Raw genomic sequence first — 20414 nt, 5'->3', positions numbered from 1 at the left:
TACTGCTCTGTATGAAAGCTGTTGTGCACCTTACAGGGAACATTGCCTTGGAGTATGTTATTATTCAGTTACTTAAAGGGATATAAAACTTAAAAATTTTTCTTTCATGATTCAGATAGAACACGCAATTGTAAACGTTCCAATTTACTTCTATTATTAAAGAATACCTAGGTAGGCTGCTCTCTCAGCAAAAAATACCAAGAAAACAAAGACAACTTAATAATAGAAGTAAATTAAAAAGTTATTTAACATTGTATGCTCTATCCGAATCATGAGTTATGTGTAAGAAAAACAGATTTTCCTTTATTATCTTAATTTGTTTTTGTTTGATTTATGTATCTATTTATTTGCACCCTTCCCCAGTTGAATTCAGTTTACACACAACAAACACTAATTATAAGGGCATTAAACAAAATGAGATTGCATTATATAATATTTCATTATGGGTAGTGTAAAACTGCAATATATGTTCACTAGGGTGCAGGGGGTTGTACATGGTTTCTTGAACAGGTTCAAAAGCTAGAGCTTCCATACTATAAATAGATACCTGAGGAAACAGCTAGACAAGCTGAGAAACGCGTTGCTGTCTGTTACTACCATTGTTTTTTAATTGGGTGCATATTACACCCTTTGTTTTTATAAGATTTTTAAATAAATATTTGTAGTTTATATTGGAAGTTTGAGCCTGTTTTCATTTTTCTAACCACCTGGAGCCCACTTATTCTTTGCTATCCTATGATCAGTGTCGCTGGGCCACTGTGAGTCCCCAGCCTGCACCATTTAGCACATTGGGTGCTACAACCCTTGTGAGTATCACTCTAAACGCAAGAATTGTTTTCCACCAGCACTGTTTCAATATTGCACTAGGAGGGGTTCTTTCTTTGTGATTTCATCCACAGAGCCTGCACAACTTCCCCACATTTCTGGACCATCTGGTACTCTATATTATCCTGCTCTCTGGTGTTTGGATCAGTGTCGCTGGGCCACTGTGATTCACCAACCTGCACCCTTCAGCACACTGGGTGCTGCAATCCTTGTGAGTAATATTCTAATACAAGAAGTGTCTGTTGTCATTTCTTATTGCAATTTTGCACTAGGAGGCACCCTCTTTTTTGTGATTTATTTCAAAGATTCAAGTGCACAAGTAGATCACACTGGCTTCACAAAAAATGTCACTAAAGTCTTGGAGCTAGACTTAACAAGCAGAGGATGCTGCTGTCTCCACCTGAAGTTTCCGGCTCGTTGGAAAGTTAAGAAGCTGGAAAGTTAAGAAGCGGTCGTAAGACCACTACTCCTTAATTTGTCTGCCACCTTTTAGGATGGTTGATGATTGACACCCCCTGAAGGTCAATGATCAGGATGATTGACACCCCCTGCTAGCGGCAGATTGGCCGCGAATGTAAAGGGGCGGCATTGCACAAGCATTTCACAAGAAATGCTTGTGCCATGTTAAATGCCAACAGTGTGTGCTGTCGGCATTTAGCGATGTCGGGCGGACATGAAGTCTGGAACTGCACAGTTTTAAATATAGCCTCCATATTACATTTATATCAAAGAAGACAAGTCTGGTTATAACAAAGAATTAAAAGCACAGTTTAGTATCTCCATTTTTTTATGTTATTTAAACTGACACCAATTTCTCAGACTGTATAATTTATTCCCTTTGATTATATGATTCTTTGAAGAATACTCTGGCATTATTTAACCTCACTTTTAAATACATATGTTGAATTATCCCTTTATGTTTGTCCTTCTTCTAAAAATAACATAAATTACCTGCTCCATTGTCCAAAAGCTCTAGCGTGACAGCACTGCCCGTCACTGGCTCAACAGTCGCTGTCACCTTTGCTCCCTTCACTGGCAGAAGCCCTTGACTCACTAATGCATAGACGACCATTGGACTTGGGAACCAGTTCATATCCCTGTTCATGTGGGCATTGACAGTAACTGGTGGCACATTTTCATCAGCTGCCCTGGAATTCACGGTAATGCCTATGGCTTGTTCTGATCCATGTTTATTGCAAAGGCTGTAATGCCAAGGTCCTCTCTAAAAAAAAAATATATATATATATATATATATATATATAAAATATGTAATTATTAGAAATACCATTAAAGCATGTGATATTAAACACATTTTCAGGGTTTTAACACAAATATGGTTTAACAATTTATTAATTAGCGAAATATAAAAAAACTGGAATAATATAAAATATTTAATTATGCTTAGGAAAACCATTTGCTGTATTTTTTTTTATTTTTTTTTTATTTTTTTTTATTGAGGCAAGCAACACATACAACAGTTACAAAATGGAGGATAACATCTCAAGAGCAAAAGTACAGGTCCATAGTCACAAGCAGTAAAATAACATTGGATAAGACGTTAATCCAGACAAAGTATTACCCTTCATCATTGCCTCTTGTTTTAATGATTAAGGACTCTAGTGTCTTCTATAGCATAGAGACCCACTCATGGGATCTGATAGTTAGGGCTTATCTGAAGACATGTCACGAGACTCTAAAGAGTCCTCGTCGCTAAATAGAAATTATATGGATTACAAGCTAAATCTAATCTTATTTGAACATCGCATAAATATGATATATTTTAGGTGAGCATAGCATATACTGAAAAAGGTCATAGCAATTAGCGTAACAACAAGGTATAATATTGATCACCACTGTGTCAGCTATACTCATCTTCAGGCTAACGTTTAACTAAATAAGGTTACGGCAACCAGCAAACTATATGTAGCAAAAGGTATATATGCAAATACAACAATATTGTCCTTCCTTTGTTGATTATCAATCGCCCCAACAGGATCTTATTCTACGAAGAACTCAGGAAACATTTGTGTTGGTTACCATAGATTCTCTAACTTCTACGTATCATAACAAGGAATCTAACGCCTGCATTAAATATAAACATGGGCTGGTGTGAGTACAGGAATTACTAAGATGAACATATTGCAGATATTAGAACACACAGTAATAATCAAAATAAAACTTTCAATAATGAGACCCGGGGAGTCGTTCTTACAGACATGCAGGTACATTTCAGAGCCAAGGCCCTACGGATAGGACAGAGACTACTAAACTCTGTCAAATAAGAGGTGTGGGGGATAAGCTGTTTATCCCTTCCCACCCAGTGAGGGGGGGGGGTCGGATTCAAAGCTGGTGATGAAGTACCCTTCCTCAGATAAACTATACAACCTAAGGTATACTTGGTATACAATCACTCCTCAACCCTACATTTATTATCAGAAGGAAACTACCTTAATTTCAGAGAGAGTGACAATGTTAATTTATTATCTAGTATAGGACACGGTAGTGAGGGCAACGTCCACTGAATTCACCACCAGGGACATAAGGCTAAAGCAATAGTAATGTGTGTCAGGTGTATTTTGGCAATCAGAAGAAATAGCATACTATATGAGTCCAGGTGAACCCTAATAGTTCCCATAGCTAATTTCATGCTCAACTACTTTTAAGTTTAGACATTTACATGTATAGTGTTGAGAAGGGATGGCGCAGATTAATTTAACTAATCTTAGGGAGAGCTGACCCTACACTTTATGAGCTATGTGGCGGGTAAACCAAGTGTGGAGGAGCTCACTGAGCAATCATATGAAATGAGGGGCACTTAGTAATACCCAATTTGTAAGTCTCGTTTAACCCTTGGGAATCTACTCCGCCAGGGATATACATCAGGAGGGCAGTATGTACACTTGAATGACGCACCCAGCAGCAGGGCTACAGCGCACTAGAAACTGAAGTCATAATCAGTCATAAACCTCTTACAATGCACATCTCGGAGCAGTCACACAGTAAACATATTATAACAGAAGAAATACACCATGCACTGTGCCAAAAAAAAATAATCAAATACACAAGCTTACTAAGCAGCCATATTATAAGCCCATCCAACTAAGAAAGTTTATCTGTGCACTTAGGGACCAGTAAAAAGGATAATAGTCAGGAGCATAGAAATATGTAATGAACAGGAGTATGGGCTACACAAATAACAGTGGGATGCAGTAATTTATATATGGGAGCATGGGGCAGCCCTCCACTGGGAATCCGACGGTATGTCTTCATGAATACAGCGGGTTATCAGTCCATAGTAGGTAGGGCTCCTCCGGTCAGGAGAAGTGTAACTTTAAAGTCTCTCACAAACTCCATAAACAGCTCAAATGCCCTTGACTCCTGCCTGTAGCGTCTGATTAACCTGTTTGCATTCGGGCAAAGCCATCAGCCTCCAAGCGGGGCCAAACAGCCCAGGGATCCCCAGGGGAGCGCAGGCACAAAGACCGGTGCAACCGAGGGTTCTGGTAGCGTACCCAGCAGAATTGCCGTGAGGGACCCGCAGGGCTAAAGATAGAGAGAAGCGTGCTTGATAGCGCGTGAGCGCTGTAGTGTTCCACAGTACCTGCCTCCATGTGCGAGTGGCCATACTTTATTTCTTCCCGCACGTGCAAGCTGTTTGCAGCGACAGAGGCAGGTTGAAGGTCCATCCTGAGAGTCGGTCCCACTGATGCCAGCAATGTTGAGTGCGTCTGGAAATCTGGAGACACTGCGGCACACTGTGGCTCCTCTGTACTCCTCTGCGGCGTTATCGTGGTGCATTCGCGCCGCTTGAATTGTGGCAATAAAAGCATCGAGTCTCTCACAGAGCCTCCTCCCGTGCTCTTCCAGCAAATCTCTTACACCCTTGTACAATACTTGGGTCTCCATATCAGTAGACAGTACACAGTCCCTCAAGATGGCGCCTCAGTAATTTGCTGTATGTTTTGATTATTTATTTTGCTCCCTTTTCCTTTAACTCTAAATGTTGTGTATATTCTCATTCTGAGAATTGAAAGCACACACTGCAAACTTCACAATCTTAACCCTCCTACATATCTATTTCTAACTGGGTTCAGCAGAGGTGATGATAGGATACTGAAAAAAGCAAGTATTACTAACAAAATAACAGTGACAAGCCAGTAACAAGTACAGATTGGCTCCTCCAAATACATGGCTGGTTTGTTAATTTGTAGTGATGTCGCAAACATAAAAATGTGGGTTCGCGAACGGCGAACGCAAACTTCCACAACTGTTCGCGAACGGGCGAACCGGGCGAACCGCCATAGACTTCAATAGGCAGGCGAATTTTAAAACCCACAGGGACTCTTTCTGGCCACAATAGTGATGGAAAAGTTGTTTCAAGGGGACTAACTCCTGGACTGTGGCATGCCGGAGGGGGATCCATGGCAAAACTCCCATGGAAAATTACATAGTTGATGCATAGTCTGGTTTTAATCCATAAAGGGCATAAATAACCTATCATTCCTAAATTGTTTAGAATAACGTGCTTTAAAACATCAGGTGTGATGTTGTATCGATCAGGTAGTGTAAGGGTTACGCCCGCTTCACAGTGACAGACCAAACTCCCCGTTTAACGCACCGCAAACAACCGCAAACAGGCCATTTGCACAACCGCAAACTTCCCATTTGCACAAGGTTGGATACCAAGCTAGCCATGTCCCGTTCCTTGTCCTCACTGATGTCATTGAAGGTCTCTTCCTCCACCCAGCCACGTACAACACCAAGGGTCCCCGAAAGGTGACAACAAGCCCCCTGGGACGCCTGCTGTGTTTGGTCTTCCACCTCCTCAAAGCCACCTTCCTCCTCTGACTTCTCTTCTTCAGACTCCTCTCTCTGCATTGCCTCTCTCTGCGTTATTATAAGGTGTGTTAAGTAGTACTATTCCTATCAGTTTAATCCCTGTTACGGTCCTCCTACTTCAAATTTGGGGCACTGCGCGTGCAATCTAATGTGCCACCAGATAGGAGTGGTGTGTTAAGTAGTACTATTCTTATCAGTTTAATCCCTGTTACGTCCCCTATCAGGGGACGTGTATATGGCATGGATTTTAGGAACCGGGAGATGGAAAAAGATGCTTGGTCGATCCTCCTACTTCAAATTTGGGGCACTGCGCGTGCAATCTAATGTGCCACCAGATAGGAGTGGTGTGTTAAGTAGTACTATTCTTACCAGTTTAATCCCTGTTACGTCCCCTATCAGGGGACGTGTATATGGCATCGATTTTAGGAACCGGGAGATGGAAAAAGATGCTTGGTCGGTCCTCCTACTTCAAATTTGGGGCACTGCGCGTGCAATCTAATGTGCCACCAGATAGGAGTGGTGTGTTAAGTAGTTCTATTCTTATCAGTTTAATCCCTGTTACGTCCCCTATCAGGGGACGTGTATATGGCATCGATTTTAGGAACCGGGAGATGGAAAAAGATGCTTGGTCGGTCTTCCTACTTCAAATTTGGGGCACTGCGCGTGCAATCTAATGTGCCACCAGATAGGAGTGGTGTGTTAAGTAGTACTATTCTTATCAGTTTAATCCCTGTTACGTCCCCTATCAGTGTTTTTTTTTTTTTAAATGTACACTACTGTTACAACAGATATGAGTTGCAGTGGTGTGACACTGTGCCCTGGCAGGCAGGCACTGAAACGCACACGTGTGAAGGAAACTGACTGCTATTATTTCACAGTCAAAAAAGTGTTGTTTTTTTTAAATGTACACTACTGTTAGACCAGATATGAGTTGCACTGGGGTGACACTGTGCCCTGGCAGGCACTGAAACGCACACGTGTGAAGGAAACTGACTGCTATTATTTCACAGTCAAAAAAGTGTTGTGTTTTTTAAATGTACACTACTGTTACACCAGATATGGGTTGCACTGGGGTGACACTTTGCCCTGGCAGGCACTGAAATGCACACGTGTGAAAGAAACTGACTGCTATTATTTAACACAGTCAAAAAAGTGTTGTTTTTTTTTTAAAATGTACACTACTGTTACACCAGATATGAGTTGCACTGGGGTGACACTGTGCCCTGGCAGGCACTGAAATGCACACGTGTGAAGGAAACTGACTGCTATTATTTAACAGTCAAAAAAGTGTTGTTGTTTTTTAAATGTACACTACTGTTACACCAGATATGAGTGGTGGCACTGGGCAAGTGGGCACAGTATACGCTGTAAGCCTGACACACACACTGTCAGGAAGGCAACTGCAATTAGATTACCCAGGAAAAAAAAAAAGAACAGACTGATGTTCTAGCCCTAAAAAGGGCTTTTTGGGTTGCTGTCCTTACATCAGAGATCAGATGAGTCCTTCAGGACTGTAGAGGACACTGAATACACTAGCCTAGCTATCGATTTCCCTATTAAATCAGCAGCAGCTACACTGTCCCTCCTCTCACTAAGAATGCAGCTTCCGAATGAATCTAAAATGGATGCTGTCCAGGAGGTAGGAGGGTCTGGGAGGGAGGGTCTGCTGCTGATTGGCTGGAATGTGTCTGCTGACTGTGAGGTACAGGGTTAAAGTTTTACTCAATGATCAGTGGAGGCTCCTCCATTTGTGCACTGTCGCACATGAACCCCCAGGGGGCAGAGGAGGGAGAAAAAAAATGAGCCAAAAATAAAAAATAAAAAATGAGAGAAAAAAAAAAAAATATTAAAAATTTTATATATATTTTTTATTTATATTATTTTATATTATTAATAATTTATTATTTCCCCCAAGTTCTGTGCTGTCCTGCTGTCTGTGTCACTATGCATGCAGCATTGCATGCTATGTATACAGTATTATATTTACAATTTACAACGATAAAGGCAGGAGCAGGCAGGAGCTAGGACCGGGTGGACTACTCAGTGTGCTGACGTCCGTGACGTCACACCACACCACCACGGCGCTCGTAGCACTGCCTGCTGCTGCCTGAGAGGCTGAGTCATAGTATTGACTCCAGTCTCCACCCCCCACTCGCACGTGCGGTAAGGAGCCCTATATGCCTGCACAGTGATCTCAATGTTTTCACTGTGCAGGCATAGCTCCTCCCCAGCCTCATGCCTATATAGGCATAATCGCACAGGCTGAACTGTGCGACTGGGTTCAGCCTGTGCTCTGTCTCCTCCCCCAGCTTCTGTGATACGCTGGCACTCTGCATGTGATGGCCCCCATGAGGCTCCTCCTCCTCACCTCCTGAAGTGTTTTGGGCCGTTCAGACAGACTCAGAGCAGCCAGGGAAGCTAACTGTCCTGTACAGGGCCGTTTTTTAAGGTATATATATATAGGAAACTATTTTACTGTGCAAGCATTACAGTTTGTTAAGTAATAAAAACCATCCCTAGATCTAAGACTGTATTATGGTAATTCTGTGGTAAGATATTACCTTAGGATACATCTTTCCATATATATATAGTGACTAATTGTATCATGAAATGTTGAATTATCATTGTCCATGTGTATGGAAACTAGATTTTAACACTCCAAATTGTAACGTATGCGCTAGCATCAACACACATGCCAGGATTAAAGAGAACACAAATAAACAGCAACACAACTTAATATTAAAGGTCCCGTTACTACTGTGGGTAGCTGTATATTACGGAATACCGAGGTGTAAGACTTCTAGTAGCTTTTTATCCCCAAGACTTTGTTTGCCGGTATAGGAATGTCCCGCCCTTGTTTTTATTAGGGCAGCATATGAGTGTATGTAAGCTGGTAGTCTGTTGCCGCAAATTAATGTGTCACCATAAGTTTCTGTAGCAAGGTTTCCCAGAAAGTGTGGTCGCGCTGTGCTTTGCAAGCCCTGTGGTGTGATTTTAGGGAGATTTTCCTCTGCACCCAGTGTTTAAACTGTTAGGCTTTGTTGTGCTGGAACGGGTGATTGTATGTCCATATGGACAGCTTATTATTATTGTTGTGCTGGTCAGCTTGAGATTCTTTGGGTGACACACAATTCTTTAATTCAGCCGTGGGAGCGTGTAGGAGACAAGGGGTTTTCTCTATAAGATGCTGTATCTTCTGGTCATGTATTTTATATGTGTATGTGTAGTGTATGTATGTATATGTCTGTGTGTGCATATATGTATATGTGTGTGTGCATTTATTTTATGTATATATGTGTATGTGTATGTACTGTATGTGTATGTATGTATATGCCTGTGTCTGCATGTATGTATTTGTGTGTGTAACAGTGTATATGTATTTGTGTGTATGTATATGTGTGTGTGCATGTGTATATGTATGTGTGTGTGTATATATATGTGTATGTATATATATATATATATATATATATATATATATATATATATATACTGTGTATGTATATATATATATATATATATATATACTGTGTATGTACATCGCATATGTTCGCCCGCCGCGGTGAACGCGAACAAGCTATGTTCGCCGGGAACTATTCGCCGGCGAACTATTCGCGACATCACTATTAATTTGTTACAAAACAATTTAAACATCTGCAGGGCTTTTAAATTCCACTAAGTATGCAGAAAGTTTGTACATATCTAAAATATTTTCAAATCAATCATATATATCCCCCTAATATATAACTCCCTTCCAGTCCCCATCCTTTGACTGTCATCTTCTAACACTACCTACCTTGCTTATCTTTTTCAATGTGTTCTACAAATAGCTCAAAGCCTTAACCCCCACAATAATAAATGAGGTGGTGTAAATATATTAATCCCCCTACTGTATCATCCAGCACATGTACCCTTGAAGTCTTTATTCATATCATCTAACATCTTAATGAAACTCTTTGCATCATTAAATAAAACATTTTAAACATCAGAGCAATTACTTCCTTGTGGCACTTTTCAACACGTGATGGCTCAAACTCACAGATACCAAAAACTCAAGTGGTCTGTAGGGTTGTCATGTGTCCAATAATTAACTGAAAGTCCAGTATCTGTCCAGTAAAAAATACTAAATGGATAATAATAAATTTATTAAGTCTAGTCTATGGCCAAATATGGACAGGGAAGCAAGGAACATGGTTTGGTCTAAAGTACTAAGTGAGAATATGGCTGATAAGGGCCACAGAAAAAATTGTCTGCTCCAAGGTCTAATTTGAGATCCTCTGAAGCTGTAGACCCTATAGATCTAGTGTAGGAGATGATCATGACCCCTCCTGCTGTTTTCTGAGGATCACCTGATAGTTGACTATTGGAGGACAGCTCACAGCCTTAGTCATCTGCCAGTGTAATGTTGCTTTATGGTATGATTTCATGGATGGCATTAACATTCAACTATTAGTTGAACATATTATATGGTACTTAAATTGTCTTCAGTGAATAGAGTGAACATTATTACTTTAGATGTAATGGAACATCTGTAAAAATCAGGCAACAGTACTTGGAAATTAATTTTGAATAAAGCTATCTTATAGCAACTTTTTCTCTCCTCTCTGGATGGTACATTTTCCCCAATATGTTTTACTCTACCCCTAACACTGATAAGTGTCTACCCCTAAAACTATATCAAGCATCTCAATCATGGTGCAATTAGAGCAACCCTGAAGCAACATAACTTAAGCATGAAAATAGGTAATATTGAACTGAATTCTACCACTAGAAACTGACAATAAGGTATATCAGAGAAGCAAGGCTTCTAATAGTGATTTATGAGCAAAAACAGAGACATAAAGTACTTACTTCTGCTGTTCCAGGGATTTCCAGTCTAGCTGATTTGGCAAAATCGTCAGAGGTGAAGTTTGCAGCGGTGTATATGTTTCCCTTTGGGTCTTGTAAGTTGATTATTGGCGCTGCACTTTGCCAAGTGACCAGAAAAAATGTTTCATTCCCCACAGTGTTGTCAACGTAAACTGTGCCATTCAAGCACTGATTTGGTACAAGGTTTAAGACGGTGCTTTCCAGCTGCCAAAAAATGTAGGTAAATAAAAAAAGTGATGTTGAACATAAGCAATTTATATAATAAAGAATCCATTAGCACAACATTATAATAAAGTAATTTAGGTATTGCACATTCTCTCCTTTTTTTTTAGTAGTAAATTGATCTGGTTAATAATAAAAAAAAAATAATAGGTAGAATTTAAACAAACTGTAAAGTTCCACAATTTATCACCTGAATAGCCTGTTTAGATATATCTCCACTTCCAGTCGCTATTCCAGCAAAAGCATCAATCAAACCATTTGCATCCAGATTGTCTGTAGCTAAAAACTTTAATCCTCCTGAAGAAGAAATATTTGGATTACAAATGTCATCTTGTGATTTTTATCTAATACATAAAGTAGGGACCTAGATTCACTAAGCAGGGAAACGTCAACTAGACGAGGCAACATGCTTTAGTTTTCTGGCATTCCAATCCATGACAGCAATAACATTAATTATTTACAGCTAGATTACAAGTTTTGCGTTATGAGCTGCTCTGTGCTAACTTGCAAGTTATAGTCACCGCTCACCTCCCTATAGCGCTGCTATTACAGGTTTGCAAAAAAAACGGCGTTAGCAGGCAATATTGCAGCGTTGAGCAAACTTGAGCTCCATACCGCACTCAAATACCAGCGCTGCTTTGAGCTGGGTTTACGTGCTCGTGCACGATTTCCCCATAGACATCAATGGGGAGAGCCAGCTAAAAAAAAAATAACACCTGCAATAAAGGAGCGTAAAGCTCTGTAACGCAGCCCCATTGATTCCTATGGGGAAAGAAAACATTGCCGACACCTACATTACACTTATTAACCCCTAATCTGCCACCCCCGACAGCGCCGCTACCTACACTTATTAACCCCTAATATGCCGCCCCGACATCGCCGACACCTACATTACACTTAACACCTAATCTGCCGCCCCCGACATCGCCACCACCTACATTATACTTATTAATCCCTAATCTGCCGTCCCCAATGTCGCCGACACCTACCTACACTTTTTAACCCCTAATCTGTCGCCCCAATGTTGTCGCTACCTACCTAAACTTATTAACCCCTAATCTGCCGCCCCCAACATCGCCGCCACTATACTAAAGTTATTAACCCCTAAACCTAACCCTAAGTCTAACCCTAACACCCACTAACTTTAATATAATTAAAATAAATCTAAATAAAAATTACAATTAATACCTAAATAATTCCTATTTCAAACTAAATACTTACCTATAAAATAAACCCTAAGCTTGCTACAATATAACTAATAGTTACATTGTAGCTATCTTAGGTTTTGTTTTTATTTCACAGCTAAGTTTGTATTTATTTTAACTAGGTAGACTAATTAGAAAATAGTTATTAACTATTTACAAGCTACCTAGCTAAAATAAATACAAATTTACCTGTAAAATAAAACCTAACCTACCTTACACTAACACCTAACCTTACACTACAATTAAATAAATTACATAAATTAAATACAATTAACTAAATTACAAAAAAAAACAAACACTAAATTACACAAAATAAAAATGAAATGATCAAATATTTAAACTAATTACACCTAATCTAATAGCCGTATCAAAATAAAAAATAATAATAATAAAAAAAAAAAAAAACACTAGCCTAAACTAAACTGCCAATAGCCCTTAAAATGGCCTTTTGCGGGGAAGTGCCCCAAAGAAATCAGCTCTTTTACCTGTAAAAAAAATCAGCCAATCAGCCAATAGAATGCAAGCTCAATCCTATTGGCTGATTGGATCAGCCAATAGGATTTTTTCACCTTTATTTCCGATTGGCTGATAGAATTCTAACAGCCAATTGGAATTCAAGGGACGCCATCTTGGATGAGGTCATTTAAAGGAACCTTCAGTGTACGGCTGAGACCGTATAAAGAGGATGCTCCACCCCGGATATCTTGAAGATGGAGCCGCTCCGCGTCTGAAGGGTGAAGATAGAAGATGCCATCTGGATGAAGACTTCTGTTACCAGGAGAAAGCCTTTACCTTTAAACCTGTTACCAATCTACAAGTTTGTTTCCTGCTTTATGCAATTCCTGCACTTGGCCATTGCCAGGAGAAAGTTTTCCTTTGCACCTGTTTACAAGGTATTACCAGGAGAAAGCCTTTACCTTTAAACCTGTTACCAATCTTCAAGTTTGTTTCCTGCCTTGTGCATTTCCTGCACTCAGCAATTACAAGGAGAGAGACTTTACCTTTAAACCTGTTACCAGTTTGCAAGTTGTTTCCTGCATTGTGTAATTCCTGCACTCAGCAATTTCAAGGAGAGAGACTTTACCTTTAAACCTGTTACCAGTTTGCAAGTTGTTTCCTGCATTGTGCAATTCCTGCACTCAGCAATCTCAAGGAGAGAGACTTTACCTTTAAACCTGTTACCAGTTTGCAAGTTGTTTCCTGCATTGTGCAATTCCTGCACTCAGCAATTACAAGGAGAGAGACTTTACCTTTAAACCTGTTACCAGTTTGCAAGTTGTTTTCTGCCTTGTGCAAATCTTACATTTCAGTTATTACCAAGAGAAAGACTTTCCTTTTTGAATCTGCATCTCTGCTTACTAGTTTTCTTTATTTTCACTCCTGCTGTATGTGGTCTTAACATACCTGAGTAGCATATTTAAATATTCTGCAAGTATTTGCTTAAACAAAGTATTTTGTTGTTTAAATAAATTTGTTTTCATTTTCAATCAGTATGGCTTCTACTAATCTTCCTTTAAAGCAACTGTTCCAGACAATGAGGCTCTCACATGATATCCTGAGACAGAACATGACAGAACCTTAAAAGAGAGCCCTCTGGGATTATTGCTGTATTGGATTCAGTGTTAAAGTTTATTAAGGACATACTCATTAACTTTATGGAGCTGGTGGAAATGTTATCTCTCCCAACCGAAACCTTGTCTAAAGTTACCTCCCAAACAAGGAAAGGTTTTAAAGAACCCTTAACAGAAGAGGAGAAAATTCGGCGAAGACAACTTAACCTCTGTTTCTATTGTGGGGGACCTGGTCACCGCATCACAGGGTGTCCAGTAAGACCTCCTAGAGGATCAAGTCAAGATACAGCCAAGTTGAAAATGAACTCTGATGTTAAGGGAACAAATTATACTTCCACTAGCAAACTGTATGATACCCCTGGAGATGACCCAGCTATGGAGAATACATCTATTCTACAAACAACCGTTTCTAACACGCTTCAAGAAATGGTACCTGATTTGAAACAGATGGTCATTGGGAGTACAACTCCAACTACATCCATTACCCATACCACTGCGTCTGTTTCTGCATCAACCACATTGGGGAACTCTGCAAAAATACCTCCTGGAAATCCTGCACATTACCTTTTTTCTGCCCTGGCTGGTGATCCAGCTAACAAAAGTCACTCATCAGACATAAAAGTGACAAACCTTCCAGCTGAATCAGACTCTGCCAATTCTAAAGATCCACACCTCCTTGTACCACCTTCACCCAGCTACTCATTGACTGAGAAAGAATTGGATGAGATGGTTGAATTGGATATAAATGACACAGAAAATGAATTCCTGGACTCTGAAGGAGAGGTCATACCTTACCCGGAGGTACTCTACCCATCAGGCAGATATGACCCAGATAACGAATTCCTTGACTCTGAAGGAGAGGTCTTTTCCTACCCGGAGGTACCCTGCCCATCAGCCAGTCCATTGCAAGCTGCTGGGTATAATCAGGAACCTCTAAATCAAAACTGTCTTGGTTTTTCAGCTCTTGTTATGCCTACAGGGATATCTTCTAAGGGTCCCCAATCTCAGGCAGCTGTTCCAAGCAAAGAATCCATTCCATCTGATTGTATTAGGGCTTCAAATGGAACACTTGTTCGTAAATCCCACCTTCAGATGTTTGAACAGGCTTTGAGCGCCCAAAGTGCGCTCTTTGGAGGGGGCATCTGTCATGAACCAAGCCTCCAGACGAAAAAGAAAAAGAAAAGGTCTGGGAGGCATTCTGCTAAGAAGGGCTGTGTGGGGATTTGAACCTGTGGCTCTGTGGTTGCTATTTCTGTTTGCTTACATGTTGAGCCACAGCCAGTTGTAGCAATAGCATGGATCTTAAAAGATCTGATAAATAACTATTTGCCTTACTTGTTATTACACCTGTGCAACACACATGTGTTCTCAATTCTGGAATTAATCAGAACCAACCCTGTGCAAAACCTCCCTATTTAAGGATGGCTTTTAGTCTGCATTAGTGTCTTCACATTGGATCTGTTTTGTCAAGTCAGAACCTGTTTCCTGTATTTCTTTGGAGAAAGATTTCCTTTGCACCTGTTTACAAGGTATTACCAGGAGAAAGCCTTTACCTTTAAACCTGTTACCAATCTACAAGTTTGTTTCCTGCTTTATGCAATTCCTGCACTTGGCCATTGCCAGGAGAAAGTTTTCCTTTGCACCTGTTTACAAGGTATTACCAGGAGAAAGCCTTTACCTTTAAACCTGTTACCAATCTTCCCGCCTGGAGGACCACTTCTTTCCGCTTGGATGAAGACTTCTCCCGGCTTCATTGAGGATGGATGTCCGGTCTTCAAAAACTTTAAGCGGATCTTCGGGGGTTAGTGTTAGGTTTTTGTAAGGGTTTATTGGGTACGTTTTATTTTTAGATTAGGGTTTGGGCTGAAAAAGAGCTAAATGTCCTTTTAAGGGCAATGCCCATCCAAATGCCCTTTTCAGGGCAATGGGGAGCTTAGGTTTTTTTAGATAGGATTTTATTTGGGGGGTTTGGTTGTGTGGGTGGTGGGTTTTACTGTTGGGGGGTTGTTTGTATTTTTTTTTACAGTTAAAAGAGCTGATTTCTTTGGGGCAATGCCCCACAAAAGGCCCTTTTAAGGGCTATTGGCATTTTAGTTTAGGCTAGTGGTTTTTTTATTTGAGGGGGCTTTTTTATTTTGATAGGGCTATTAGATTAGGTGTAACAACTTTAGTATAGTGGCAGTGATTTTGGGGCAGCAGATTAGGGGTTAATAACAGTAATGTATGTTGCGGCGATGTTAGGGACAGCAGATTAGGGGTTAATAATATTTAACTAGTGTTTGCGATGCAGGAGTGTGGCGGTTTAAGGGTTAATATGTTTATTATAGTGGTGGCGATGTTCGGAGTGGCAGATTAGGGGTTAATAATTTTATTTTAGTGTTTGCGATGCGGGAGAGCCTCGGTTTAGGGGTTAATAGGTAGTTTATGGGTGTTAGTGTACTTTTTAGCACTTTAGTTATGAGTTTTATGCTACAGCTCTGTAACAAAAAAGCCATAACTACTGACTTTCAGTTTACGGTATGGATCTTGATGGTATAGGCTGTATCGCTCACTTTTTGGCTGGACAGGCAAACTCGTAATACCGGCGCTGTGGAAGTCCCATTGAAAAAGGACTTTTTGAAAGCTGCGGTAGTTACGTTGCGTTACGTCCAAAAAAGTGTGCGGTACAGATATGTGAATAGTAGATAAAGAGGCGCAGGTCCTAAAGATGAATAGTAGATAAAGATAAACCTGCAAGACTCATAATACCAGCGGTAGTGAAAAAGAGCCATAACAATGCTTTTTCACCATAACGCAAAACTCGTAATCTAGCCATTATTGTGCTAGTCGTTGCTGTGCTTGTCCCATACTCCTCAATGAGGCTACAATGCAAATATCATAGGTATGCTACAAACTCCTGCACATTTAGGGCTAGATTACAAGTGGAGCGCTAATTTATCGCACACCCACACACAGGCAAATTTGCCCATAAGAAGGAGGCTCCCATTGGAGCCTATGGAAACGCTGTACTTTAAATACCAGTGCACAATTGCGTGCGCTTGTATTAAGAGTGGAGCGCAAATATTGCGTAAGCTTCTACTGACCAAATAACAAAGGCTACCAAGCTAGCAAAGTAAATTAGTTAATAAAAGTAAATAAAACATAATGCTCTATCTGAATCATGAAAGTTTCATTTGACTTTTATTTCCTTTTCTGTACAGAATCTGTGTCCCAGCCTTTCCAAGGATCAAGGAGACAAATACATTTTTTGTAGCAAAGGATATCAAAATAAAGCCTTATTGTATATGGCAATTGTCTTTAATTCCCATTAATTAATACATTTATGGCTTATTACATTTTTAATGTAATGTCCTTCTAAGTCGAGCTGAATAAATGTCCCTGGTTTTGAGTGAGTTTAGTTATCTATCAATCTGTCTATCATCCATCCGTCTGTCTCTCAGGTCCACTTTTAAGAGAAAAAAATGTTAAGAAAAATTGGGTGAATAGGGGCGTACATCTTCACCCCTGTCCACTCTGCTTCACATTTAGTGGGCAACAATCCCCTGCCCGCATTTACCTTTGCACACTATCACAAGTGTGCAACCTATCCCCCTGCTTGCACTCAGCTAATCTCATGCATGCAGGGGCTGTCAATCTCCCCATTCGGGATTGACATACGCCACAAAACAATCAGTGTAATGTGCTAATGACCAGCTGATGACTGCTGCTTCTTCACTCTCAATTGCAGGCTTGCTTGTGCGAACTTGCAGCCAAAAGGGTTCTGAAGCTCATAAAGGAGCCTTATAAATGGAACCCTCTGTCACTCTTTCTAATTATATTTATATATCAGGTAGCTATAGTTTAAATTTGAACAACGTTTTTGTTTCAATTTCAGTTTTCAAACTTTGAAGTGAAAAATTGAATTGTGCTGCTGATATTGTATATAATATATAATATATATATAGCCAGAACTTGCTAAAATGGAAATTATTCAAGGCATCAAAAGTAAAATGGCTCCTAGGTTTTGATCAAATTATTTAAGCCCTAAGAATAGAGCCTAGGGGGTTGATTTATGAAGCAGCTTCGAACCCACAAGCACAAGCATTTCACTAGAACTGCTTGTGCAATGATAAATGCAGACAGCGTATGCTGTCGGTATTTATCGATGTGCGGCAGACATGATACGCTACAGCTACAGCGGATCATGTCTGCCCGCACATTAGTAAATCGGACCCTTTGTTTAGTATTAATAAATGTTCCTCTTAAAAAAAAATTCTGTCACATAAGATTTTCTCTTTATTTTTCGTACATTTCACAAATTTTTTTTTTTCATTTTCTTAATTGTCTCAGTGTTTAATTAAGCATCTTTAATAATCACTCTTTAGTAGATGTTTGAGAATACCAACTTTATAGCTCACCTGTCATTTGTGAAATTTCTTCAAGTGTGGATGTAGCGCTCGGTCCCAGAGCTATGGTATGGATAACTGCCCCGCTGTTTCTTATATTAGCAAAGCAATTTCTAACACTACTATCCTCTCCATCTGTTAATAAGATAATTTCAGTACCATATGTTGATCCATCGTGTCGATTGTTTACCTGAATTTGCAATAAGTGATATAGAAAAAATATATATTAGCTTGTTACAGCAATGAGACTATTGGTTGCTAAATGGTGTTCCCGAGAATTTAATGTAACTTACTACTATAGATTTACTCATATCCATCATATATCAGTGTTATGGGAAAAGCATATTTAAAGAGACCTCTTAGTGCAAAACTTAAATGATCTAATGCAGTGAGGGACAGCTTCATAACCCGTGAGGGATGCAGATCCGTATTTTAGTAGCCTTAAAGGGATATGAAATCCAAAAGTGTTAGTTTTTGTTTCAGAGCACACATTTTTTTTAAAGTTTTCAATTTACTTCTATTACTTCAGATTTGCTTTGTTCTCATGGTAATATTTGCTGAAGAAATGCCTAGGTAAGCTGTCTGAAGCACTACATTGAAGGGTATTTTATTCTCTGCGTGCTGTTCTTACCTCCATATGGCTTTTTTTAAAGGGATATAAAACCAAAAAAAAATATTTTGTAAATCAGACAGAGCATACAATTTTTAAAAAACGTTTCCAATTTACTTCTATTATAAATTTGCTTTGTTCCCATGGTATTCTGTGTTGAAGAGATACCTAGATAGGTGTCTAGACTACTACATGGTTGTAAATAGTGCTGCCCCCCAAAAAAAAAGATGAATTTGTTACATATCTTTTTTTTTTTTTTTTTAACATTTAACACAGAAAAAAAAATGTGAATCAGATTATGGGGCCTAGTTATCAACGCGTCTACTTTACCTGCCTTCGCCTCCCCAATACGCCCTCCTAAGCTCGCCTACCATCGCCGCGGCGGACTTGCAAAATTTCGCCTAAGTTATCAATAAAGCTGTCAAAAAGCTGCGCACCAAGTACAGGGCGATGAGCAGCGGACTGTGAGAGTTATCACTCATCCGATCTCGCTGCTCTTCGGCTTTTTGACAGCTTTCTTGCTAGCCTGTCACTAAGCACCCACACTAAACTACACTGTTCTACCCCCTATACCGGCGCCCCCGGAGCCCCCCGCAACTCAATAAAGTTATTAACCCCTAAACCGCCGCTCCTAGACCCCGCCGCAACTCTTATAAATGTATTAACCCCTAAACCGCCGCTCCCGGACACCGCCGCAACCTACATTATACCTAGTAACCCCTATCCTGCCCCCCCTATACCGCTGCCCTCTATAATAAAGTTATTAACCCCTATCCTGCTGATCCCGAACCTCGCCGCAACTAAATAAATAGTTTAACCCCTAAACTGCCGCTCACGGACCCCGCCGCAACCTATATTAAACTTATTAACCCCTATCCTGCCCCCCTACATCGTCGCCACCTATAATAAATTTATTAACCCCTATCCTGCCCCCCACTACACCGCCGCCACTGTAATAAAATTATTAACCCCTAAACCTAAGTCTAACACTAACCCTAACACCCCCTAACTTAAATATTAATTAAATAAATCTAAATAATATTTATCTTATTAACTAAATTATTCCTATTTAAAACTAAATACTTACCTTTAAAATAAACCCTAATATAGCTACAATATAAATAATAATTATATTGTAGCTATCTTAGGATTTATTTTTATTTTACAGGCATCTTTCAATTTATTTTATCTAGGTACAATAGCTATTAAATAGTTATTAACTATTTAATAGCTACCTAGTTAAAATAAAGAGAAATTAACCTGTAAAATAAAAACTAACCTAAGTTACAATTACACCTAACACTACACTATACTTTAATAAATTATTCCTATTTAAAACTAAATACTTACCTGTAAAATAAACCCTAAGATAGCTACAATATAATTAATAATTACATTGTAGCTATTTTATGATTTATATTTATTTTACAGGTAACTTTGTATTTATTTTAGCTAGTTAGAATAGTTATTAAATAGTTATTAACTATTTAATAACTACCTAGCTAAAAGAAATACAAAATTACCTGTAAAATAAATCCTAACCTAAGTTACAATTAAACCTAACACTACACTATCATTAAATTAATTAAATAAATTAACTACAAATAACTACAATTAAATACAATTACATAAACTAACTAAAGTACAAAAAATAAAAAAAGCTAAGTTACAAAAAATTAAAAAAAATAAGTTACAAACATTTAAAAAATATTACAATTTTAAGCTACTTACACCTAATCTAAGCCCCCTAATAAAATAACAAAGCCCCCCAAAATAAAAAAATGCCCTACCCTATTCTGAATTAAAAAGGTTCAAAGCTCTTTTACCTTACCAGCCCTTAAAAGGGCCTTTTGCGGGGCATGCCCCAAAGAATTCTGCTCTTTTGCCTGTA

The 20414-nt window shown here is 39.3% G+C and overlaps 1 protein-coding gene across 1 annotated transcript in view; it reads right to left on the bottom strand.

Annotated features, from left to right (window-relative positions):
• LOC128641109 (calcium-activated chloride channel regulator 1-like) overlaps nt 1-20414 on the bottom strand; it is a 170447-nt gene that overhangs the window by 64786 nt on the left and 85247 nt on the right. Inside the window, exons 8-11 of the mRNA XM_053693684.1 lie at nt 17926-18103; nt 10943-11049; nt 10513-10734; nt 1777-2047 (exon numbers count right to left, since the gene is read on the bottom strand). Coding sequence (XP_053549659.1) covers nt 1777-2047; nt 10513-10734; nt 10943-11049; nt 17926-18103 — 778 coding nt within the window. The remainder of the gene's footprint in view (nt 1-1776; nt 2048-10512; nt 10735-10942; nt 11050-17925; nt 18104-20414) is intronic.

Source organism: Bombina bombina, chromosome 10 (genome assembly GCF_027579735.1).
Source record: "Bombina bombina isolate aBomBom1 chromosome 10, aBomBom1.pri, whole genome shotgun sequence".
Classification (NCBI taxonomy): Eukaryota; Metazoa; Chordata; class Amphibia; order Anura; family Bombinatoridae; genus Bombina; species Bombina bombina.
This window is presented reverse-complemented; position numbering and strand designations above follow the sequence as displayed.